Source organism: Phascolarctos cinereus, unplaced genomic scaffold (genome assembly GCF_003287225.1).
Source record: "Phascolarctos cinereus isolate Bilbo 61053 unplaced genomic scaffold, phaCin_HiC Scaffold_726;HRSCAF=1367, whole genome shotgun sequence".
In the NCBI taxonomy this organism is placed as follows: Eukaryota; Metazoa; Chordata; class Mammalia; order Diprotodontia; family Phascolarctidae; genus Phascolarctos; species Phascolarctos cinereus.
The window spans coordinates 178,860,426-178,886,605 of record NW_027556098.1 but is presented as its reverse complement, the minus strand read 5'-3'; the positions used below and the strand labels follow the sequence as shown (position 1 = coordinate 178,886,605).

General features: G+C 42.6%; 1 protein-coding gene across 2 annotated transcripts in view; it reads right to left on the bottom strand.

Annotated features, from left to right (window-relative positions):
- UBASH3B (ubiquitin associated and SH3 domain containing B) overlaps positions 1-24,602 on the bottom strand; it is a 174,041-nt gene extending 149,439 nt beyond the window's left edge. Inside the window, exon 1 of one of the 2 annotated variants that reach the window (XM_078146907.1) lies at positions 24,038-24,602. In XM_078146907.1, coding sequence (XP_078003033.1) covers positions 24,038-24,089 — 52 coding nt within the window. In that variant the 5' untranslated portion in view covers positions 24,090-24,602. The remainder of the gene's footprint in view (positions 1-24,037) is intronic. The other variant, XM_020984880.2, reaches the window with a different exon arrangement.
- Between the last annotated feature and the right edge of the window lie 1,578 nt (positions 24,603-26,180).

The window sequence follows — 26,180 nt, the reverse complement described above, 5'->3', positions numbered from 1 at the left end:
CCTTTCTCATGTTCTCTCAATCTCAAGAGAGTCAGAGTTTCTCCCATCTTCACAAAGAAGCCATCCTCAAAGTATGAGACTGGGAACAAATCAAAAGTGCCCTCCTGGGAAGGATCTTATGGTGGGCACAAATGGGGTGAAGAGGACATGGAATAAAAGCTTGATCCTTACACTCAAGATGTTTATTCTGCATGGCATGATAATTCTATGTGAAAGCACCAAGAAAGAGCTTCTGGGTCTGCGGAGCATTTTTCAGCATTGCCACAAACACTTTATGGGTCCCACCTCACAGGGCTTCTAATTTTCCTGGTATTCATCTGGTATAAGCCTACACTCTAGACCAGTTCTCAAAGACAGAGAAGGGAAGACCAGGCAGCAATCCAGTTAAAATAGATGGGTTGAGGAAAGTTGGACAACATAGCCCAGGTACAGAGACAAAGTCGATGGCCATTTCTGTGACATAAAAGAAACAGGTCTCCCTCTATCCCACTAAGCACTATGCCAGTTGCCTCTGCTACTTAGATTGGAATCCATTCAAGTTTCTAATGAGTCCTAGAACGTAGATCTGCACCTGACAGGGTTTGTAAAGGTGCTTCAATACCACTCCTTCATTTTACAAATTAGCAAACTGAAGCCCAGAGGGGTGAAAGTACTTGCTCGATTGTCACAACAGCAGTAGAGCCAGGATTCCCCCTCTCCCTTTTTTAAAAGTTCTAAATGTTGGGAAAATAAAATGAAAACAACACAACTGGATACAATAGACTTCGTTGGTCTACCTGGGAATTTGATCTTTCCTCTCCACAGCAACTCACTGAAATGGACATCTGATTGTTCTTGCTGTCCACATTCTTGAAAGAGAGCAATGGTGCAAAACATCCCATCCAAGTTCTCTAATGTTTGGCTTTAGGGCATTTCTCCAAGCAAAATCTCCATGATACACATAGCTCTTCTCTCCCAAGAGCCTATATATGGACTGACTGCATGCATCAGCTACAAGGTGCTCCTCAGGAAGGTAAGGAGGAAACCCTCCTCTTCATGGTAGGGATAGAAAGAAGGGATGTCAAAGTGACTGTCTTACAGCCACACAGCAATTTAGCAGCAAAGTTACCACTAGAACCTTGGCCTTCCAGACCAGCAATTTCTTGAACCCTCCCATTCCCCCAGACCAGAGAGAACAAAGACCGACTTTAGACACCAGAAAGGAGTTACTCCTTCCTTTCCAAAGCAGCACCAAACATTGATCATCGCAAGCCACCTCCTTCTCTTGCTGAAGCTTCAGCCACACTTCAGAATCAAGGCAGACACAACACTTGAAACAGCTCCCAAAACACTTTCACAAAACTTTGTCTATAAACACTGGAAAAAGCAGCTGGCTGGTCTGCCAGGAACATCTCTTTGCCAGTTAGGGTGTTGGGATTTTTTTTTTTAATCTGTGATTCAGGAACCAAAATAAAAACAGAAGTAGGCTTCTGGGGCAGAAGCCATCAAGACCCCTGGTCTCAACATCAATTTGGGAACAGGTATTTGAACCTTTCTTGGATTCACTTCCGAGAGAATATGAATTGGAATAAAATAAGAAGAATTTTTTATCTCCTACCTCACTTCACTGAGCATGCAGAAGGGCTCAAAGGGAAAAAAAAAGAGCAAGGAATTAGGAGGCCAGGGTTCTAGATTCAGTGGTGCTATTTGAAAGCTGGTGACACAGAAGGCAAGTTATTTACCCTTTCTGGGCCTCAGTTTCATGATCTATAAAATGGGGGTGATGCCAGCCCCAAACAATTACAGCAATGAAAGGAGATCCTAGGCTCTGCCACCCTACTCCCTAAATTTAAACAGATCCATTATCTTCAGTCACAAGTCAAATCATCAGATCTTTATGATCATAGGATCTTAGCATTACAGCTAGCAAAATGTTTAAATGACAAAGGTTTCCATGCTCTATTCAGTTACCTAGCTTCAAAACATCTCTAATGACAAAATGCCAGTTAAAGAGGTCCTTTACGGCCTAGAACTAATGGGAGCTAATTGACACTCACTTGACCACATTCAGATCACCAAAAAGAAGCCAAGCATTTCAAGCTAATGGCAAATAAGGTGAATGTATGGACAAGCCAGAAGGAAGGTCATTTTGGACCTTCCAAATGGCACCAGATTTCAAAGTCCAATAAGACCAGCCCAGCACTAAGAAAGGCAAGGAAATATTTCTTTCCTTCCCCCCACCCTGACCTTTTTTTTCTCCTAAGAAGACAACTGTGAGAACAGGAAAGGCAGGTTGTGCAAAATAAAACAAGGACCTTTGACTCTTTAATAAAATGTTTTGCAAATTATTTTTTTCTCAGTCATCAGTTTCCACAGAAACAACGCTAGGTCAGTCTGAAATCTCCTAACTCATGAGGTTAAAAGCAGACAATCGAAAGCTGTGATAGAATAGGAAGGGCTAGAACTTAAGAGATGTGGTTCCTGTCAGGACTGTCGCTAGCATGTTGTATGACTTGGAGGAAGTCTTTTTTTCTCTAGGACTCCCCTTTTTGCTCCAACTTTGTATTCTATAGAAATGTTTTAATTCAACCTAGTGCAAACCCAAAGCACTGGCCTAAGGCCCTAAATAAATTCCCTTCCTTAGCATCTTATATTTATTCTTCATTACTTTCCCCGATAGACTCTACCTTTATTAAGTTAAAGCAGGGTTTAATCCATCCATTGCATAATGGTTAAATAATTTGTGGTCCATGCATGTATCAGAATACTGGAAGAAATAAGAAAATTACAGAGAAGCATGGATTTACATGAACTGATACAAAGTGAAGCAAGCAGAAGAATATACACAATTACTAAAACAATGTAAGTTGAAAGAACCACTACTATCAAATAATTGAAAATGGAATGCTGCAAAATTACAAAGAACAAGTATGAGAAGATACTTTTCCTAACTCCTTTGCAGAGGTAGGAGGTCCAAAGGTGTGGAATATTGAATGGATTTTCAAATTTTTTCAATATATTGATTGATTTTGCTGATTTTTTAATTTTTGTTAGATGTTCTTTGCTGTTTCTCACTCAGCCTTTGTCAGAGAAACTTGCTACAAAACTTCCCATTTATCTGCTTCTCTTCTAATTTTAGCTGCATTGATTTTGTTTATGTAAAACCCAGACTATAAAGAGCAATTGCCAACCCACATTTGTAATGAGGGCTTCCTTCCTGGGCCTTTCCTATATCAATTAAATCATAGACACAGATTCTCCCCCTTTCCTCAAAACAAAAAAGCTAACATGAGCAGAAACAGAATTATAATATTGAGAATATCCACTAAACTCCTACTCTAACCCCAAGCCAGAAGTGTCAAACTCCCTTTTGCAACATGGCTAATATAGAAATATGTTTTGCATCAATAGCATACTGCTTTCTCAAGGGGTGAGGGAGGGACAAGAGAGAGGGAAAGAATTTGGAACTCAAAATTTTAAAAACAGAATGTTAAAAATGTAATGTAATTGGGAAATAGTTAATGAAATAAAAAATCTTTTTTAAAAATTGTCAAATTCCCACCCTGGGTGCTGGCCTCCTTCCCCAGTAGTGTGGCACCAGATTAAAATGTAATTAGGAAATGTTTAGCAAAACAAAGAAAAATACAATATAACGCAGATAGTTAATTTGGGGTTTTCTAAGTCAATATACTGTTTTCTATCTGTTTCCATTTGAGTTTGACACCACTGTCCCGAGTTATCCAAGTTACACCACTAAACACAAGTCTAGTAAGTTCCACCAAGCTAGAAAGACTTTGCTGCACCACCCCAGGGGATGGATTTCATGTTTGCTTTCTGAGGATCATCCTGAATCATGACTAAAGAGTTGGGTACCAAATGAGAATTTATTGTACTGAAAGAAACTCATGAATACTGTTTGCTACAGCATAGAGGGGGTTGCCTTCTTCATCCATGGAGGGAGCATCCACACTGAGAAATATTCTGTATAATTTACATCACATCAGGAATAATATATTCAGTTACTTCTATATTTTAAGTGGGATTTTAACAATCCGGTATATATCTAAAGGAGGGCAAACTCAGATGGTTGGTGAAGAATGTAAACTATATAACACGAGAAATAGCTGAAGGAACTAGAGAAGAGAAAAGTTGGGAAGTGGTGGTGGACTACTATACCTATTCCAATATTTGAAGAGCTCTCATTAGTTCAAACAAGCATTTTAAAAAGTACAGTGTTGGGCACCCAGTAGGAAAAGGATCAGACTTAACATCTGAAGACTCCAAGGAACAGAACTAGAAACAACTGCGAAAATCACAAGGAGGCACATTTATGTCCAATATTTGAGAGGCATATTGGATATTTGGTTGGTTAATATTTGACAAGCATATTAGCTATTTGGTTGGCTTCCAATCTTGCCTCTGACATATACTAGCAGTGTTACTGTGGGCAAATTACTTATTCTCTAGTGCCCCAGGAAGACTATAAGACTTACGAGTTGCATGTGAGCTGTCCATGTACAATAGTGGAGCGAATCTCCATGCTAGAAGATCCCTAAGCTGAAGAACTCAAAGGCCTGCAGCAAAGTTTTCAGTCTGCTCTAAAGGAAAAGCCTTCCCTAGTAATTAGAGCTATCTAAAATTGGAATGGTTTACCTTGTGAGGGAGTTTTTCATTCCTGGAGGTAATATGACCACTTGTCAGGGTACATTTTTTTTTTTTTAGTTTTTGGTTAGGCAATGGGGTTAAGTGACTTGCCCAGGGTGACACAGCTAGTAAGTATTATGTGTCTGAGGACGGATTTGAACTCAGGTCCTCCTGAATCCAGGGCCAGTGCTCTATCCACTGCGCCACCTAGCTGCCCCTCATTTTATACATTTTTAAACATTATTCAGAGGCAAGGTCCTTAGGCTTTACCAGACTGCCAAGAAGATGATGACATGCAAAAAAAATTAAGAGCCTGTGGAGGGAAACCTGTCTAGAATGTATCTAGGAGCCTGGAATCACAGGGATTTTTCCAGCCTGCTTTGGGAAAGTTGTTCCACTCTCTGTTCTGAGGAGGAGTCAGTTTTCTCTGTAGTTAACTTCTCTCAGTTGTCCCTACATAATAATAATAAGAAGAAGAAGAGAATAATAGTAACAACAATAATAATAATAATAGCTACCATTTATACAGTGCTTATTATGTGCCATATGTACTTGATCCTACAGGCACTGGAGTATGACCCCTTAACTTTGACCCCTCAGGACCAGAGAAGAGTTGGTCAGGGAAGCAGGCTCAAGTCTGGGCAACTGAAGATCCGTCTTTTCCCTTCCTTCTCACACATGATGTCTCTCTCCACAGCCTGTCTGTCTAGGGCCCAAAATGAACCCTGACTGTTTTGTTCCAAGTCCTTTGGGATTGCCCCATTCATAGATCTTTTAAGTTCACAGCCCAAGCTGTCTTGCTCTAGAATGGATGGCTGTTCTCTCATTTCTCCACAGCAACTAGTCCTCGTTTTATCCTGGAAGCCTCAATAGGACAGCAATGTTTCCTTAGCCTGTGTGTGTGTGTGTGTGTGTGTGTGTGTGTGTGTGTGTGTGTGTGTGTGTGTGTATATATATATGTATATATATGTGTGTGTATGTATGTATATATATATGTATATATGTGTGTATACATATATATATATGTACACATGTATACACACATATAAATGTGTATATATGTGTGTATAGACATATGTATTGTGTATATATATCTATGTAGGCATATATACACATATATAATATTATATATTATATTTCTTACACACACACACACACACACACACACACACACACACACATATTCCTTTCCCTTGTTCCCACTTGGAATGAGGAAAGCCTGGGTTCAAATCTCATGTTTAGACACTAGCTGTCTGACCCTGAGAAAGCCACTTAAACACTCTGTGTCTCAGTTTCCTCATCCATAAGATGTGGTTAGATTCAGTGACCTCTGAGGTCCCTTCCAGCTCTAAATCTATGGCCCTATGATCTTGAGGTTCTAAGTTCAGGGCTCTTTCTACTATCTCAAATTGCCACCTTCCAGAAAAAAAAAAGCACAAAAAAAAAACCTTGACTCCCTGTCTCATGGAAAACATAGAGCTATTGTACCCACACCCACATCAGGAGTGGATTCTGACAAGAATAACTATGGGGGCCTCAAGTGTAGGTATGAGGCCATAATGAAAGTATACAGCTATAATTGAACTTTGTTTCTTTCCATTCCTCTGGGAAGTGGGAGGGTGGTGGGAACACATGTCAATACCAGGGACGACTTTCCTCTCTACCTCCCCCTTTTACTCCCTTTCCCAGACTAGGCCTCATAGGACCCATTCAGGCTGCTTGACTACTCAAATGGCTTAGATGAGATGGGAGTCACCAACTTTATTTCTTCCAGTGAGATGGGGGATCACCAGACTTTACCATCCACCCTGACACTGCCTTCTAAAGTCCTCCAGGCCTTACAATCTGCCCTACTTCCTATGCCTTGCAGATCCCTTTATCTGACCCAGTGAGGCACCCCAAGGACCCTAAGCCTTGCCATCTGCCCTCCATTCTCTCTACCCTTAGGACTTGTGGGCTTTTCCATCTGCCCTGCAGCTGAACTTTCTTGTATGTGTTCTCTCTCCTCATCGGAATGTGAGCTCCGTGAAAGCACAGATTGTCTAGCCTTTTCTATTTGTATCCCTAGGATTTAGCACAGGGATTTGGCACATAGCAATTTATAATGTTTTTTTCCATTCATTCATTCATTTTTTCATGCCTTCATTTGAATAAAGATGATATAAAAACAAAAGATGGCAATTAAAAAAGAAAAACAAAAAGTATAGATACTACAGTATGACCACAGTTGAGATAAAGCCAACAGGCTAAGACAGCTGAAATAAGAAGACTTTTTCCCCCTCCCCTTTGGGCCCAGTGGAAAGTCTGAAGGTGGGTTAAATTAGCCAAACCCCTGCAAGTGGAGGACCAGCCCCAGGGATGGACAGAAGGTTAAGTGCCTGGGTGAGGGAGGAATGCCAAAACAATCTTGCCACAAGCTCAGGTGCTTCCTATCAACCTGCATCCACAGCCCAGTTCTGCAACTTACAGCTTCAGAGCCCAACCTTTAATATGTCTGCAAGGACACAGCACTGAATCTTTACCTGTTTATGTTTGGGGTGGGGGAAAACAGGTAGAAAAAATGAGATTCTACTGCCCCACAGAACATACACATCTGGTCTAAACTGCTATCCATCCCTCCATTTGAAGTCACCAGATAAGATGCCTGCTGTCCTCCTGGGGACAAAGATACTCCCTCAGCCTTAGATCCAAGGCCTTCATGCACTCTCTGAAGGTCAGGCAGAAAAGCATCAAGGCCACTCCCTCAAGGGCAGTCAGCTATCAGAGAATACCCTCTTATAATACAGCCCGGGCACCAAGAAAAGATACTCAAATACTCAGAAGATTAAAAAACTACCAAACCAAAGTTATCTATCCTCTTTAGGAAGAGGGTGGAGTAATTCCTAAGGGATTCATGATGAAAAAATGTTATCTAACACCAGAAAGAAAGAGCTGAATGCAAACTGAAGTTTAATTTTCTCTCTTTGTTTTTCTTGCTTTTTGTATGATATGGCTAATATGGAAACACATTCACATGTCTAATTTATATTATATTGCTTGCTTGTTCAGTTTGTGGGGGAGGGGCAGGAAGGAGAGAAATTGGAACTCAAAAAAATTTTTAAAGAATGTTAAAAATAAGCAAATAATAAGTTTTGAACAAATAATGGTACCAGGAAGAGGGTCAAGTTGGGCTATGGAGAAGATTTTTTATCCCTTTGTAGGAAACTTCTATTTCCCAGTTTTGCCCCTAATGTTTGACCTTGAACAAGACACTTAACCTTCTAGGCCTCAGTTACCTTTTCTGTCAAACAGAAATAATTCTTCCATACTTCCATAAGGAAAGGGAGAGGGCTGGACCAGGTAGTCTTGACATCCCTTCTAGCTCTAGGGTCCAATCCAAGCATTTATCAAGCACCTGCTATTTGCAAAGCATTACCCTGGACACCCTGGATAAAAGGACACAACAAAAACCAGTCCCTGTACTCAGGGTTACATTCTGCTACAGGAATACCACATATAAACAGCTAAGTATATACATAAGTATTTGAGAGAAAGGGAACAAATTTTTCCTATTTCAAAAACACAGCACCTCCTTTCTATGAAACACTGTTCTAGGGCTGGGTGAAATACAAAGTAGAGGTAAAAGAAGTTTCCTTTCTTCACGGACCTTAAAGTCTAACTGGGGAAATAAGACACAAACACTGATAACTATCGTACATAAAAACACATGAGTGCAGCGGAGAACAGAAACCAACATACCGAGGAAGAACTGCCAGAAACCACTAGTTAATGCATGGTGCTGGCTACCACTGGTCAGTCAGTCAACAAGCATTTAGTGCCTACTTTGTGCCAGGAACTGTGCTAAGCTCTGCAATGGAGGAGACAACATGCACACAACTATATACAAATAAGATGTATACAAGATACAGACAAAGTGGGGGTAATATCAAAAGCTTTCCAAGTATTCCAATTTTTAATATGGCCATAGTCATATTTTTCTTCCTGGCAGGAACATAGCTATATTTAATGAGGCACTCGTTGGTATCTTCTCAAAAACAGTACTAAGTCTAGGCTCTTCATTCTGGAGAGGTCTAATACGAATTAACAGGGAAAGGGAGTAACCAAACCCTGGCACCCCAATGGGACTTAAAACAATTTTTATTGATGGCTTCTCTTTTTATATTATCTCCACTTCCTAAAGATCTCTTCCCTTTATAACAAAGTCATCCTTTATAACAAAGGATAAAAAAAGGCAGGACAACAGAGTTATGAAAACTAACACATCAATCAAATCCAACAGATAGGAATGTTCCACATCCATAATCCTCAGCTTCTGAAAAGAAGGGAGGGAGGTGAATTTTCATCTCTTCTTTAGGGCTACTCTTGGTCATCTCATTACACAGCATTAATTTTCAATTGCTGTTGTTTCCATTTACATCTTGGTAGTCACTACACATAGTGTTTTCCTCAGAAGGAACTCTCTAATCTCTCCCCTCCCTTCTCCATTTTGTCTTGGCATGGATTTGGACAGAAGATAACTGGACTTAACAAAATGCACAGCCTTAGGATCCTTCCTGGGGTCCAGTGTGTAAAAGCAGAAAAGTCCTCGGCTACCCCTTTGATACAGCTCTGCCACCAAAGCTTCACACACGTCTTCTATGTACCTTAAGAAGATATTACTAATAATATCTTCTTAAGCAAAAACTATTATTCACATCTACATAGCGCTTTAAGGTTTACAAAGGGCTTTCTTTACATAGCCCTTTGAAATAGGTAAGATGAGAATTATCATCCTCATTTTATAAATGAGGAAACTGAGGCTCAGAAGTGAGACAACCTTTCCTGCAGGGCTCATATAACTAACAGGTACTGAGGTTTACTCTTTAAATAGTGAGAACACACAACAGTCTCTATCCTGTGAGAAAAATGCCACAAAAGGAGAAGAAATGCAAATCATGTGCTAACAAATGTGGGTCTTTGGCCATAAATTTTGCAATTCATGAAAACCAATGCATTTCACTAAACCCACCCGAACACATAGTGACTCATTCACATCCCCACTCTGTGGTTCCTCAAAAGAGGTAGTGTACAAATATAAAACATTCCAAAGGAAGTGTTCACTTTGGTGACAATAGCTATGTGACCCTGGGCAAGTTCTGGAATCACAGGTCAAGTCACTCGATCTCTCTGAGCCTCTATCTCCTCATGTGAAAAATGGGGGCAATACTACTACTATTTTGCCTATCTGCCTCACAGGCTTTTTTGAGGCCCCAATGACCTACATATATAAGTAGTACCTTGCTCACCATTAAAGTGCTACATATTCAAGTTACAATTAGCATAATTATATTCAGAAATCAAATAGCCATACATCACAGAAGCTATCAATTTATAGAGCTCTTCTTGTACAATGGAGCTGGTCAGGAACAACTAACCTTTCTGGGTAAAGAAAGCAACAAAGCTTTCTAGATTCAGATACTGGCTTTACCATATTATATGTGTGTGAACTCTGGGCAAAATCACTTAACTTCTCTAGAACTCAGTTTCCTCAAATGTTAAAATGCGGGGTTGGACTCAATGTCTTCAAAGATCCAAGATGGAAAGCTTGGAAACTCTAATTCTGTAATCCCAAGGGATCATAAATGGAAAGGCCCAGAAGCACTGAAACCTGACCGAGAGGGATCTAAATGACAGAGAATAAAGATTATGGGTAAGAAAAAGCCATAGGTCACCTCCAATCCTTCCCCCCACTTTTTTTCCTCTCTCTCTCCCCCACCCTCACCCCATTTCCAATATCTGCTGCCCTTCAAGTAACAACCCTTTAGAGCAAGGCTTCTTAACCTGGGATCCATGGATAGATTTCAGGGGCGAACTGGGATAAAATATATAATTGCTTTCCTCTGAAATCCTATGCATTTTATTTTATGCATTTAAAAACATAATTCTGATCAGTGGTCTATAGGCTTCACCAGACTGCCAGAGAGGTCCACAAAACAAAAAAAGAACCCCTACTTTGTATGGCTATGTAACATTTCCTTTATTTTATCCACAACAGGCAAGGGACTGTCCTGATGACTTAACATGACAGGGAAAAGAAGGAATAAACAAGAAAAACATCATTCTAGGAAAATACAGTGATATTATTTCTATAATATTTTATGGCTTACTTTATAATACTCCCGGGAGGTCAGCAGTATAGGTATTATCCCATTTTATAAATAGGAAAACTGAGGTTCAGACAGAGAAACTCATTTTTCAAATGTATTTTTTCTGTTTGTAGTCTCCTTCTCAAGCTCTAAAAGCCACTTCCTCCAAGCAGCCTTAGCCTATTCTGCCCTCCCCCAACCCCTAGCCTCTCCCCTGGCCACAGGCCAGCCCAGATGGACATGAGTCTACAGAAAGCTTGTGCTGCTGATCCCAACAACCAGAGAAAGTCACCCCCCACGGCGATGTAAGAGAAGTTACTCAAGCTTTGGCTCCCAGCCACCTGACAGGCCTGAAGCTCTTATAGCTCCTAGAAGGGTCTCCCAACTTCTGCTGCCGAAGAGCTACCTAATTTCTCTTAAAATCTCAAGCTTACAGACAGGGGTAGTGGGTTAGTTCAAATTACAGTAGGTGCTGAAAGTTTACTAAGAGGGAGAGAATAGGCCTTACTCAGGCAACTGCTGATCTCGACTTCTTTTGGGGAACAAAGTATTATTATAATAGGATACTGGGTTTGGAGCTGAAAGGCCTTCAAAGGTCACAGAATCCAACTCCCTCATTTTACAAAGGAGGATAGTGAAGCACAGAAGTTAAATGACTTGTATAAGGTCACACAGGGATGAGATGCTGAAATCCAACTGAGGTCCTCTGACTATAAATACAGTACTCATTTCACTACACTGTACTGTCAGTCATTAAGCATTTATCAAGCACCTACTATATACTAGGCACTGTGCTAACAACTAAGGATACAAGGAAAGGCCAAAGAGAGTCCCTGATCTCAAGGAGCTCACAGTCTAATAGAGGAGACAATATGTAAACAGCTACGTACAAACAATGTGCAGGATAAATGGGAAATAACCCCTAGAGGGAAGCTACTAGAATTAAGGAGGATTAGGAAAGGCTTCCTATAGAAGGTAGGATTTTATCTGGGACTTGAAGCTAGGAAGGCAGAGATGAGGATGGAGGGCATTCCTAGAACGGGGGCCAGCTAGTGAAAATGTACTGCTGTCAGTAATATTATTAATAACAAATGACGAAGGCTCATACTTAAAGCTATAGCTTTAAGGAGCCATGGGGTGGGAGGTAAGAGGTGTTGCTGTATGTGATGGAGAAGGCTGGATTTGAAGTCAAGACAACCTGGGTTCAAATCTTACCTCTCTGGCCTAATGACATATAACTATGTACAAATCACTTAATCTTAGTGCCAAGGTTTCTTCAGATGTGAAACAGAAATGATAATAAATACCTGTAGTGACTAGTGATAATACACGTGAAGTTCTTCAACAGATTTAAAGCACTACATAAATATTAGTTGCAATTATCATGATTATTGAGTATTAAAGAAAGAGAGTTCAATGTCATTGCTCTAAAGGGGGTGAGGGGACAAAGGCCCAGATGAAAAAGAGAACCCTCCTTTCATCTTTGTTCTCCTGTCAGGGAGACCAAAACACCTTACAAAACCTTATATCCATCTATTAAGTGTGTTCTCATTTTAGCCTTATAGTAGTGATGTTTTACACCCCCATTTTACAGATGGAGACATAGGCACTGAAGGCAGTGCAATGACCTGACAATGTCTCACAACTACCTTCAGTGCCAGAGCCAAGGCCACAAGCCACACCCAGCTCCCTGCCCTCTCTGCTTTTTATTAGACCACGCTGCCTCTAGTCTGCAAGGAGGGGATAAGGGGATGAGTAGCACCCAGCTCTATCTTTTATTCTCAAGATTACAGCCTGGTGGCTGTCTTGTTCCTTCTGCCCCAGGCCCCACTTCTCCTCCCCCACACAGCTCTTTTGCCCTTTCTCCTAGCCCAACAGCCCCCAGGGGTTCTGCTCTGGCTTAGCAGAGTGACCCAGACAGAAGAAAGGAACAGCAGTGCTAAGAGTCAAGCAGATCCTAAGGCCCTTGGGGAGTAGAGATGACAGAGACCACCCTTCTCCCCTCATTTGCCCCCTGGGTTTATGGAAATAAAGGTTCTGCTACTATATGAAGTTAATGCTCTCTCCTTTTCCTCTGTATTGACCTGCTGTTTCTGGATCTCCTTTGAAATCTGGCTACTGGATTTTCTAGTTCCTTTTCAAATGTAAAAACCTCCCCTTCAGGACAGAAGTCTCACTCAGGAAACATAGCCTGTGGCCAGGCCACACTCCCCATCCCCACACTTCATGCAGGGCCCCCAAATCATGAGCAAAGAATAGTAGAAAGGATGCTGAATTCAGGGCAAAGGAGAACTCTAAATCCCAGCTACGACATTTGACTTCTCTGTCACTTAGTTTCTTTAACTGTAAAATGGGGATATACTTGTATTGCCTCATCCATGAGGTTGTTGGGCAACATATACACACACATGTACAATGCTTCATCAACCTTCATAAAGCTCTGTGGAAACATGAGCTGTGATCATAAATGCTTTTAGGAATCAGATTGAAAGAAATTCGAGCCCAGTTTTCCACATTGTAAGTTGGAAGCAATATTACTTTCTAAGCTGTTCTAGGGCTTCTCTGTATGGCCTGAAGGCTACAAGGGGAAGGAAGAGAACAAGCATTTATTAAACACCTACTATGTGCCAGCTAGGTGGTATAGTGCATAGAGTGCCAGGCCTGGAGTCAGAAAGACTCATCTTCCCAAGTTCTAATCTGGCCTCAGGTACTTTCTAGTTATATGAGCTAGAGAAGGAAATAGCAAACCATTCGAGTATATTTGCCAAGAAAACCCCAAATGGGGTCATGAAAAGTCAGACAGGACTGAACAACTGTGTGCCAGGCATTATGTTAAGTGCTTTAAGGAACCTATGCAAGGTTCCAAGGGAAGATGCTACTGGAAGGAGCATTCCTTCACCGCCTTGAGCAGAGAAACAGTCACTACCTGATAACGTGCCTCTACTACAAGCTCGCTATGACTCTTTGGGGAACTTAACCAATGAAATCGTCATCCTCCACGCAGGTAGGAAGAATGACGACCAAAGAGGGTAAGCTACTTGTGCAAGGTGACCTAGCAAGTCAGTAGCAAAAGCAAGCTGAGAGAAGGGGCCCCTTGACTCTACAATGATCCACATTCCCAGCAGAAGCCACACCATCCCTTTAGCTATCCTTACACAAAACAGATCCTAACCAAATCCTGAGGTATAGGGTTCAAGCTCAAAAAATTTATGATAAAATAAACTGAATTGCCTCCTCCTACAATACTGGAAGGGGTCTAAGCCAGGGTGGGCTGGAGCCAACTTGAACCAATTGCTAAATTTTCACTGAGTGGTTATACTTTGGTAATAGGTAAATTGGACAAATCAGAGCTTAATTTATTGTTTTGTTGACTGTTTAGACTTAAGAAAGCGATGGAAAAAAGTTAATATTGCATATTAAACTTAAAAGTACGCTGTGTGTACTCCCCTCCCCAAAAAAGCTGGTTGTTAAACTTTTACCAGCATACCCCTGGACCTACTAGATCTTCTAAGAACCCCTTTGTGTCATGGTGGCAAGTCTGGTGAAGCCTGTGGACTTCTCAGAATAATGTTTCATTACCTATGTTCATAATTAAAGGAAATGCTAATTTGCAATTAGAGGTTAGTGAAAACAAAGAAATAATTTTCTTCTTATCCTACATCATAAACCCTGTAAAATCTAGCCACAAACCTGGGCTCCCAAGGTAAGAAGCTCCTCGGATCTGACCCTCTTGTTTTACAAATAAGGAAACTGGGGTCCAGAAAGGTTAGGTGATCTGCCTAAGGAAACAGCTGGTTAGTAGCAGAGCCAGGATGAGAGAATCCAGATCTCTTGACTCCTGTTCCACTGCTCTTTCCCCTCTCCACAGTAAGGAAATACAACAGCAGCATTTGTTTGCCACACAGAGGACTTCATGGAGGCAAGGACAGGCCCCTTGGGAGTGGGGGAAAAAGCAGGGGAAAGAGGAGCTTAGGCTGGGTAATGTATACCATTTCTATGAGGGATCCAAGTTACAAGGTCTCTTCTAAGAGCTTCACTCTTCTGTGACCTTTCCTGGGTCATCTGGGGATAACCCTGCCCTTTGTCCAGAACAGGGTAATTGTATCCATTTTAGAAAGCAGGAAAAGAAAGAGAAAAATCCTTTGTAATCTCAAATGCACAGTTATTATTACCCAGGGTAATTCTACTGTTGAAAGCAAAAAAAAACAAAAAACAAAAAACTAGCCTACATACTTCGCAAGAACTGGCAAAGTTGTTGGTGTTTAATTTTTTTTTCTTTTTTGCATAGTAAAGCTGTCTAGTGGTTAGAAAACTAGATTGGGTGGGGGGCAGGGGTGTGCTGGAGCAAGCTCATTTGTTAAATTTTCAGTGTGCACATTTACATCTCAAAATTTATTGTTTCTTCATTTCTAGACTTAAAATGATGGAGAAAATATTAATAATGCAAATTAAACTAGCATTTAGGTACTTTTTTTTTTCAGAGTGCCTGTTGCTAAACATTTCCCAATACGATCCTGGTTTGGGCTGGGAATGAGGAGGGGGAAATCTAGAAACCTAGATTCAAAGTCAGCCAGGGCAACGATTTGCTGTGTGGTCTTGGCTCCTCTACTAAGCCCCTTGTCAATTCAATTCAATAAACATTTATTAAGCACCTAATATGTGCCAGACACAGTGCTAAGCCCTGGGGATACAAAGAGACAAGACAGTTCCTGACCTCAAGGAGCTTACAATCTAATGATGAAACCTATCCCCACCCCTTTCAATTTAACCAGTATTTATTGAAAGTTTGATCTATACTAAGTATTTTCAAGGCTCTAAATGGAGAAGATAAAGACCCAAAAAAGCACACGATGGTTCTGAACAGTCAGAGAAAGCCTCCTGTAAAAGGCAGGTAGACCATAAGCTCCACCAGGACAGGGGTTTTATCTTAGGTATCTTCCTGTTCTTCAGTGCCTGGCACAGTCTCCACCTACACGTGATAAGAGATGGTTTGCTGAACTTGATTCCCGGAGGCCCAGGGGAAGATGGGCAAAGTAACCTAGCCGAAATAGAGGGCCCCAAGGGCTGGGAAGTCCACAAATGCAATCACTAACAAATGGACAAAAAAACACTGATACTAGAGTCAGAAGGCCTGGGTTCAAATCCCTTTACTGAGGTTTATTTTCTGGTGACCTTGACCAACTCACTTAATTTCTATACGCCTTGGTTTCCTCTTCTGTAAAAATAAAGAGGTCAGACTAAATGGCATAGAAGTCTTCCAGCTCTACATTTAGGGTACTATTAGATAACAGATATTTTGTACTCAAAAGAGACAGTCATCCAGTTCCCCGATGTGGTTAAACAAATTTTTAAAAACACCAACAAAAACAGCCATAAGAGATCTTTCCCCCACCCCACCCCCTAATAAGAACTTCCTATTCAAGATAAAAGGATAAACACTGAGAGAACGGATGCAGACAGTAAATATTTTTTTAATGGAAACACACACACACACACACACACACACACACACACACACACACAGAGTCACTGGTGAATGACTCTAAACAAGCAGATCTACCTGTTTAAAGACTATATATTTGTCCAACAAACCCCAAATGGAATCTGAGAAATGGGACCAGTCTTCAATGCTGGATTTCCTTTTGGCTTACTCCAGAGCCCCCTTGGATCATCTGCCCAACCCACAGGCAATGATGCCCTTTCCTAGCTTTGAAAAAGAAAAATGTTTGCATTTTGGCAGCAGGATACATTTGGAAATGTGTAAGCGGAGGAAGAGAAAACATTTCAAATAACCACAGGGCAGCAGATCCCACACACAAAGGAGGGAGTCTCTCCTGCCCAGGAACAATTAATTTTCCCCAGGTCTCAGAGCTCAGGACTCCAACCCCCCTGCTCTCATTTAACCCACACTATTTGCATTATGGAGGAAACTGGCATGCTGTAGCCAATTTGAAAATTACACCCATGCATAATGGCTAAATGACTCCTTACTCTATAATTACCTCATATCTTTCCTTTATTTACTTTCCAGAAAATCAACAGTCAAGAGGTTTCTCTAAAGGGGAAAGAATGGGGTTGCCAATAAAGGTCGGAAGAAAATCAACTTAAAACCATTTATAAGCAACTAAAATTCATAAAGAACGCTGTTGTAGTATGACCAGTCCAGCTCCCCACAGATGTGTCATGGATAGAGGTTTGGGGGAGTCAACAAAGAGAGTCTAGCATGTTCTTAACATCTTTTCCCCATCATGGAGATCTATGGGGCAATAGCAAGGCCTGGAATAATCAGTTTGGATGAAGAGATTCGTTTAACTCATGCCCAGGGTTGCTAACCTGACCCTACAAGGCAGACAGGGTCACCTGGGATTCCACTGCATTGGAGAGGCAGCCTTAAGCATTCCCCTTCCTGGAAGTCTGTATTGCACCTTCTACCATGCTGGGCAGGCAGAAGAAGCATAACTGATTATTTGTTAGGTTTCATTCTAAGGTGGCGTAATGGTTAGCGTTGTACTTGCAAAAAGACTCAAGTTCAAATCCCACCTCAGATACTTACTAACTATATGAACCTGGGCAAACCTCTGAATCTGTCAGCCTCAGTTTCCTCATCTGCAAAATCAAGATAATAAGAGCATCTACCTCACAGAGTTGTTGTGAGAATCAAATAAGGTAATATATATAAAGTGTTTTATAAACCTTAAAGTGATATATAAATGTTAGCTGCTGCTATCAGTGTTACCCCTTCATATCTCAAGATAAAAGCATGAGTCAAGCCAATAATAGTATGGAAAGCCCAGTGGAGTGGGACAATTCTACCAAGCAGGCTGAACACATACTCTAAATCTAAGGCAGTTTCCAGGAGACCCAGGCTCTATCTTCCCATCAGCAAAAAAGGACAAAATGTACAGGATCCCCATAATGCAAAGGTCCAATTGCTAATTTCCCTCCCACCCAAGAAGACAAAGAACTGAGTCTTTTAAAGGGATCTAGGGGGCCTAGATTCAGCATAAGATTTTTCTCAGGTCTCTCTCTGTCCTATTTGAGGCTGTGCCCATAACAGGGCCAACAAGATCTATTCTTCAGGACATATTTTCTCCCTCCAGTGTACAGGTCTAACTCTATTGGAGTCTAATCAGAACGAGACAACCATATGGTACTGCTTCAAATTCCCAACCAAGGCTATTTATTACCATCAGCAAAAGAATGAGTGCATTGGCTTAGCTCTGCTGTTGCTTACCCACAGGCTTGGGTTTTTGAAAGGGTTGCAAGTCTATCCTACATTCCACAGTGCCATCTAAGGAGAAAAAAAAAAGACCCAGGAATCTCATCTTAAGCCCTGAAAAACTAAACTGCCAGACTTTAAGAGAAACCTAGACTGTAGGACGCCTGTCATTAATACATCTATCTCCACCCTTCTCTGAAAAGAAGTATATGAAGAAGTGTTGAAGGAAAAGCATTGAGGCCTCTTCTTCACGAACTCCACAGAAGGAATCACCAAAGTGGTAAGAACTAATAAAAAGGTCCATCTAGAAGCAGGGGGGAAGAGTACCTGGAAAAACCCTGCTAATCCAATGATGCTCACACTATTAAGACTAGGGGCCGAGGCTGCCAAAGAACCTGATGATCACAGGCATAATGTTTTAAAGTTTGTAAAGTATTTTACATAATCTGTGTTGATCCTCAAAACCACTCTGTAAATTAAATACTCACTATGGCCATTAATAACATCTCCATTTTACAGATGAAGAAATTGTGAGTCACCAGGTTTCCACGACTTGGTACTTATGGACCTTCAAGGTCATCTAGTCCAACCAATCCTATCTCTTTATACTCTGGCTAACTTTCTGATAACCTGCTATGCTCTGCCTTCCTTAGACCAGGTCTCCTCTCTCCCACTCTGTGGTGGTACTCTTCTGATCGGCTGAAGTTCACCTCATCCATCCCTCCAAGGCTCTCACCAAGATACCATAGGTTGCTATTATTTAGTATGGTTGTTGTTGATGTTTTGGTTGTTTTCAGTAGTTTTCGACTCTTTATGACCCCACTTGGGGTTTTCTTGGCAAAGATATTGGAGAGGTTTGCCATTTACTTCTCCAGCTCATTTTATAGATGTGGAAACTCAAGCAAACAAGGTTAATTGATTATACACAGCTAGTAAGTATCTGAGGTCACATTTGAACTCAGGTCTTCCTGACTCCAGGCCAAGCACTCTAGCCAGCTCATAAACTCAAAGACTATCAGAACTAGAAGGATCCTTGGAGATCATTTAGTTCCTCAAAGCACTCTTATAAAGTCTTAGGATGTTCTATTAGAAAGCTCCACCCCTAAGTTGGCTGCATTACAACAACTGAAAATGAGGTGCTTTCAGAGAATCCAAGAGGAGCCAACAGGATGTCCTACAGGCTGTTTGGGTAAATAGTCATATTAGATGATGTAAACCTGCATGTCACTGGGTCCAAAATGTCAAGGACACAAATTTTGTGCCTCTGAGTTATATGTAAGGTCAATGTCACAAATGGCAGTGGTGGAGATTTCTGGTTTAAAATTTTGTGAATACATGCAATATAGGCTCAAATTACGGAAATAACTTTAGTGCTTATTATTAATGACATTAATAATAACACCATGTGTCCTATACTACTGGATATGATCATTCCTGAGAATTGCAAGAAACCCTTTTGTCTTTTTTTTTTCCCTGAGGCAATGGGGTAAAGTAACTTGCCCATGGTCACACAGGTAGTACATGTCAAGTGTCTGAGGCCAAATCTGAATTCAAGTCTTCCTGAATCCAGGGTCGGTGTTCTATCCGCACCATCTAGCTGCCTCTAAGAAATCCTTTTCTCAACTCCTGCTTCTAGGATCCAGTTGGTTTTTATCATTATGCAAGTCATTTCTTACCTAGCCTTAATTACTGACTGGGCATTGCCTCAGTCAGCCTTTTAAAAACCTTAACTTAAAAAAGACCAAGGTCTCCCACTCATCTAGTGCCATCTCCAGTCATCCTGATCTATATCTTGCCACTGGAACCAGATGGTGGAGGAGAAAGTGAGGCTGGTGACTTTGCACAGCGCTCCCTCACTAAATACAAGTGATTTGCATGTCATGGCATCACCTCCCTGATGTCATAGTCCACTTTCAGAACAAAGGACAAACAATAACATCACTATACAAGGAGGCATATCAAATGCAGCCTATTGGCCACAGGAAAGCAACACAAGACTTGTTCAAATGTTCTCTCCTTTCATCACAGTCTAGTGCTGACTGCACTGAGCTCCCCTATCCCAACTAGAATGGGGAAATAAGGAGTGTTCTCTAAAATTAGGAGATTTACACAGCCCTCTTGTTTCACGTCCTGTCTTCTGATCTAGCATATTTCCATATAATAATAATTGTTGTTATTAATAAAATTAATAATTGCTGGCATAGTTTGCAAAATGCTTTCACATACATGATCTCACTTGATGCTCATAACCTCATGAAACAGACAAGGCCTCTGGCATCCCCATTCTATAGGTCAGAGGTTCTGAGAAGTTACAGCCTGGTAGAAAAGAAAGAGGAGTTGGCTTTGGAGTCGGAAGATATGGCTTCAAACCCTAGTTCTGCTGCTTACTACCCATGTGACCCTGGGTAAGTCACTTCCCTTCTCAATTTCCTCCAATGTATGAGAAGCCTGGACTAGATGAGATGCTATCTAAGGGTCCTTCTTAGCTCTAAATCCTATGATCCTATGAGCCTTGAGCAAGGTCACAGAGTCAGTTTCTGGTAGAAGCTAGGTTTCTTGATTCCCAACCTCAGGTTTTCCTCATTAGACCATACTCAATCATTAATAAACAAACAAACAAACAAAAATAAGTCATTTTCTGAGCCTCCTGATTATCTCTGTATCTCACAACAGCCTAGAAGTAAGGGCACTGTCAGAAATCCTAAGACACCCAAGAGACACCCAAGGATGAGCCAGTGCTTGTCCAGGGCACTTGGCCATAGAAAACAGGTCCCCTAGGAGAGAGAAGGGCCTGGCAGCCTCCTCATGACCACTCCTTTCCAGGTGGGGTGGGAGTGGGGGTTCAGTTCTGCAGGGTCTAAAATCAAGATTCCTATTATTCAAATCAGGCCAGTCTCCACCAACTATAGTCTATGACTGGACCTAAGATTAGCAAATTATCAGATTTCCTTTTCTGCTCACTTTCCTAGGAGCTACAAATATTCCTAATTAAAGGCTGTGTTTTATTCTTTTCTCACAAAGCTCCCCTGTTAAAGCTCCCTTCCCTCTTGGGAGGAGGGAGAGAGAAAGCAGAAGATACACATGATAGTAGGAAGGGGGATGCAGCTGTAGCCTCTAGAAACTACCTACTGATGTGGCATTATGACAACTTGTCCAGCTAGCTTCATAGAAGTTGTCAAACTATGTTCCTCAATCTTTCTCCTAACCCCCAACCACTCTTCAGACACCCATCTAGAAGCTCCCCCTCATATGGTCCAGCGGAGGAGTCAGCTGTAAATAAAATATGGCCTAAGGCTACCCTGCTCTCTAGCAGCCAAATCCCTCTCTATTACTTTGGCCAAGCACTTAACAAGTACTTAACTAATTAATCTTCCCTCTGAGTCACAGTTAACTCAAGCTCAGGTGAAATGCAGAGTGACTTCTGCAAAAGCAAAGCTTAACAAATAAATAAATAAATGAATGAATGAATGGATAAATAAATAAATAAATAAAGTTTTAAGAGGATTTTGAAAAAGCAAAGCTTAAGAATGCGATTCAGGCCTTCTTCTCTGTTCCAGCCACCACCCTTTTGCTGTTCTCTCTTTGCTTCCCTGGCATCTGAAACACCCAGAGCCCTACAGGCAGGACCTGGTACAATGGATCACATTTACAACCTCAAAAAGGGAAGAAAAGGAGGGAAAGGCTCTCAGAACTTAAGAAACCTATCCAAATGATCAAAGTTCAAGCACACAACCTTCCTTTTGTAAACTACAAAAATGGAAATTAACATGTGTGGTAAGTTGCCATCACTACTTAATTGTTCTATTAGGTGGTTTTGCTTAACTTTTTTTTTAAATGAAAAGGTACTGGAGTGAGGAAGTCTTTTTGGCTGAGAAGAAGCTAATGTACAAAATAAAATATTAGGAACCTATTATAGTCAAGATTGTGAGCTCTTTGAGCTCATACACTACTATAATGCCCCTATGAATTCCAAATGCCCATTTTATCATGGTTACTCATCATGTGTTAGATTTATCCTTTCTGGGGATATTTCACTCATTCCTTGAGGCTGCTTTATATTTTATGTCTCCCTCTCCTAGAGATTCCAAGCCCCATTCCCTGCCTTGAACTTTTTAATTATAGTCCTCCCTCCTCCTCTCCTTCTTCAGCCTGCTTCTCCTAAATGCTGTCTTAAGGGTGAAGAATGAATTTAATGCTTGAGTTGTCCTCTTTTCCTAGGTACAAAAGCAGTCATTGATCTCTCCTCACCAGCACTTCACCCCTGCGGTCATCAAGTTAGATAGAGACTCATGGGAGTCCGTCTGTCCGTCCTCCGTCACCCCGTCACCCCCCCTTGAAAAGCTTGATTAATTATCCCGCCCCCCAACTCTATTTTCCCCATGTCTGGGGTGGAAGGAGGTGAACAAAGCTGACCATAACAGTAAGGTGATAAGACTCCAAATTAGGTGTTAGGTCCAGTAACATTTCTCTCCATTTACATTTCTGCTAAAACATAATGTCACCCCTGTCCTCAGCCCTGGCTACTGCCTGCATTTTTGGAAGCCAAGATACCAGAATTGTGCCTAGGTTTATAAGGCTGTGTGACAAGACTGTATTCCTCAATTTTCCCCAAGTCCCTGTTTCATCCAATACCAATAGATAATCATAACCACTGCACAAACAGATCCATCTCTCATGGCTTCATTCAGAAAGGAAAGTAAGACCCAGCAATAAATTGGATTGGGGGCTCTGCCCACTATTTTTTCCTATAACCCAGAGTACTTCAAACCCCAAACTGAGTTTGAAAGTTGCTCAAGTTAAACTAGAGGGAAACGGGAAAAGGTGAAGCCAGCCTGTCCTCTGAAGGCCACTCCCCAACTCCTTCCAAACTCCCTGGATTACCAACTAACAACCAAACTTCCCAAAGTATAAGCAAGATTAGTCAAGAGGTGGGGGAAGGGAGACATAACTATCTCATAGGAGTGCCTCTGAAAAGGAAGGGAAGTGCGCTTATTATCAGCCTGGCTTTCCCAGATAAAGTTTTCCCAAATCTCTCTTCTCTGCTGATATCATTACAGAACTAAGGTGCTGGGCAGTCAGGCTAGAAAATGGATAGAATAAAATGACAGCAGTCCCAATAAAACAGGGATGGTGTTTCTGACTTTTTTCCCTTGCAGGCCACCTCTACCTCCTGTGTCCACAAACTTGACATGGGCTTTCTCAGGCAGCTCCCTCCTGATCCTCCTGCTGGTCAGCCAGGCCTTCCTGCCAATAGGCATCAAGGACCACCAAGCTGTCCCTTCTCCCACCACGGGGGTGGGTGAGTGGATAAAAAAGATAATGACAGAGAAGGTAAGCTTTCTACCTAGAAAGCCCCCCTCCGATTTCACCCACCACCTCTGGAGGAAGAGGGAAATAACATCCGTCAGGTCTCCAGGTGGAAAATTATCTTATCCTAGCTACTCTATCAATGAATATGCAGCAACACCCACACTCCCGCTCCTCCTACTCCAAAGGGAAACCAACATCCGGAGCTGGGAAACCACTGCAGTGGGGGGGGTGACGGCAGCGTCTCTATGCTCCGCAGTCCCCTCGTCTCTCTCTAGCAGCCCCAGGATGGGGCGAGGAATCCAGAAGGATTTCATTCCCCGACCCTGTTAGCACCTCCAGGCATGACACCGGCTCTGCCACAGCGACCTCAGGGATGACCTAGGGACAACCTGCTTACTGCCGCCAGTCGGGATGCGGGGAAGGGGGGGGGAATCCTCGACTCCGAGAGAACTAAAGAGCACGGACACACAAACGCGCGCGCGCCCACACGGGCGCGTCCACGCGCCCACCCCTTGCCCGGGGAGTCCCCAGTAAAGGGCATTCAAATAGTCCTCCCCCATCCCATCTTTAGCAGCATCCTTCCCCGCCCAGTCTCGCCAGCAGCGCAGCAGGTCATGGATCAGGACTAGGGCCGGCGTCGGAGAAGGAGGAGGCGAGGGGAGGCGGCGGCCGAGAAGAAAAGCCGAGGAGAGGGCAGGGGAGGATGCCGGGAGAGAAGGAAGGATGCAGGGCAAGAGGGACGCGAGTGCCTTTAACTCACGCTCGAGCTTTGGGGAATCCCATGGAGAGGAGGACCTCGAGGGCCGACCCATGCTTGATGGTGCCGGGACGGTGCTGCTGCCGGTTCCTCCGGGGGATGACTTTGCTGTACAGCTCCTCTCGCGCAGCCATGCCGGGCGGGCTAGGGGTGCCGCCGCCGCCGAGCCGAGCTGAGCCGAGCCGGGAGCCACAGCGGGCTCAGCATGCAGCCATGGCCCGGGAGGAGACGCCGCCGGAGCTGCGGCGCGGGCGGGCGGGAGGAGGGAAGGAGGCGGCTCGATGGCGAGGGCCGGGCCGGCGGCGGCGGTGCAGCCGGACTGCTCTGAGACTAGCTGACTCCGACAGCTTCCTGGTGGAGGCGGCCCTCGGAGAAGCGGCGGCTCCGCGCCCGATAAGACGCGACTGCAGGCGCCGGTCCCCGAGCGCCTCTGAGCCCCGTAGACGCCCGCTGCCAGGAGCGCGGCCGTCCTCCGCTCCTCGCAGTCCGGGAATTTGCAATGAGTAATTTTTGAATGGATCAAAAAGGGAAAAGGAGCTCGGGTGGGCCGGCCTTGCCTGCCCCGTGTCAGCGGCCCCGCCCCTCTCTTAAAGCGGCAGCTCCCGCAGTTTGCGGCGCGCTCGCTGGGCTGCGTACCTTTAACACACAAGAGAGGCAACCCGACCGGCAAGGATCGTGTTTTGGGCATTTATTCCTGAAAATCAACATCCGCCCGGTGGCCCTCATTTGCTTTAATATGTCATCGCAGTCCTGGCCCCTGACACCTGACACCTTTCCTCGCGACACACCGGTCAACAATTTTTAAATGCTTGATGCGCCGAATAGCGTGAACTGCTGATTATGATGGTTCAGAAGCCGGGGCGATGAGACCTAGAGAAATAAGTGTGGATTTAGAAAGAACCTACATAAATGTAAAGTGTAGCTGCGACCATTAGAAACAAAGTTGCTACTTGTCTTTTCTGCACAGAATTGAGCAACCAACGACGTGATACAATAGCAGTCATTTATATAGACGTTTAAGGTTTGCAAACTGCTTTTCATACATTATCTCATTTGATTCTTCCAAGAACTCTTAAGAAGTAGGTGCTCTTATTGCCATTTTACTGATGAGGAACCTGAGGTTGACAGAGGTCAAGTGACTTGTCCAGGGACACAAAACTAGTCATCATCATCATCATCATCATCATCATCATCATCATCATCACTTATATATAGTATCTACTATATGCCAGACACCGTACTAAGTAAGCACTTTACAATTATTTCATTTGATCCTCACAAATGATGTCATGATGGGTGCTGTCTATTTTACACGTGAGGAAACTAAGGAAGACAGAAATAAAATGACTTGCTCAGAGTCACACAGCTAGCAAGTGTCCGAGGCACAATTTGAACACACATTTGTCTGGTGATTTAAGGTCTACAAACCACTTTTCCTCCTAACGTGAGATAAGTAGTGAAAATATTACAATTCTCATTGTACAGATTAGGAGACTGAAACTTTGAGGGGTAAAGTTACTTCCTCTTAGTCACTCAGATAGCAAATGCCAAGGCATTTGCAAATCCAAGTCTCCTGACTTTAGGGCTATTAATCTTTTCACTCAATGCCACTATCTCCTACTAATCTTCCTAAAGTAAACTACCGTCTGCACTTTTTGATTTATAGACAGGCAGATCTTGGCTCAAAATGAAGATAAACTTTTTAATATCCAGAGCTGTTCAACAATGGATAGAGCTGCCTCTTGAGATAGTGAGCTCCCATTCACTTTAAAAATTCAAGCCGAGGTTAGATGACCTGTTTTGGGCAGGCTACAGAGAAGATTTCTGCAGTGAACAGAAAGCAGGATGGTATGGTCTCTTTTAACTGGTGTTTTGATCACTTTTATAGGGCACATAGCCCCATCAGACAAGTTAGGTTGTTGGCATAACTTTGTCACTCACTAACTTTGTGCCCTTGGGGAACCCATTTCCCTTCTCAGGGCCTCAGTTTCCTTTTTCTATAAAAAGAGGAGGTTGGATTAGTTGATCTCTAAGGCCCCATCTTACTCTAACATTCTAGGATTCTATAATTATATTTCCAGGGCACCAGGAAGTCTCCTCCTCCACCCTGAAAAACCTCCTCCACCCCCACTTGTTGGATGAAACT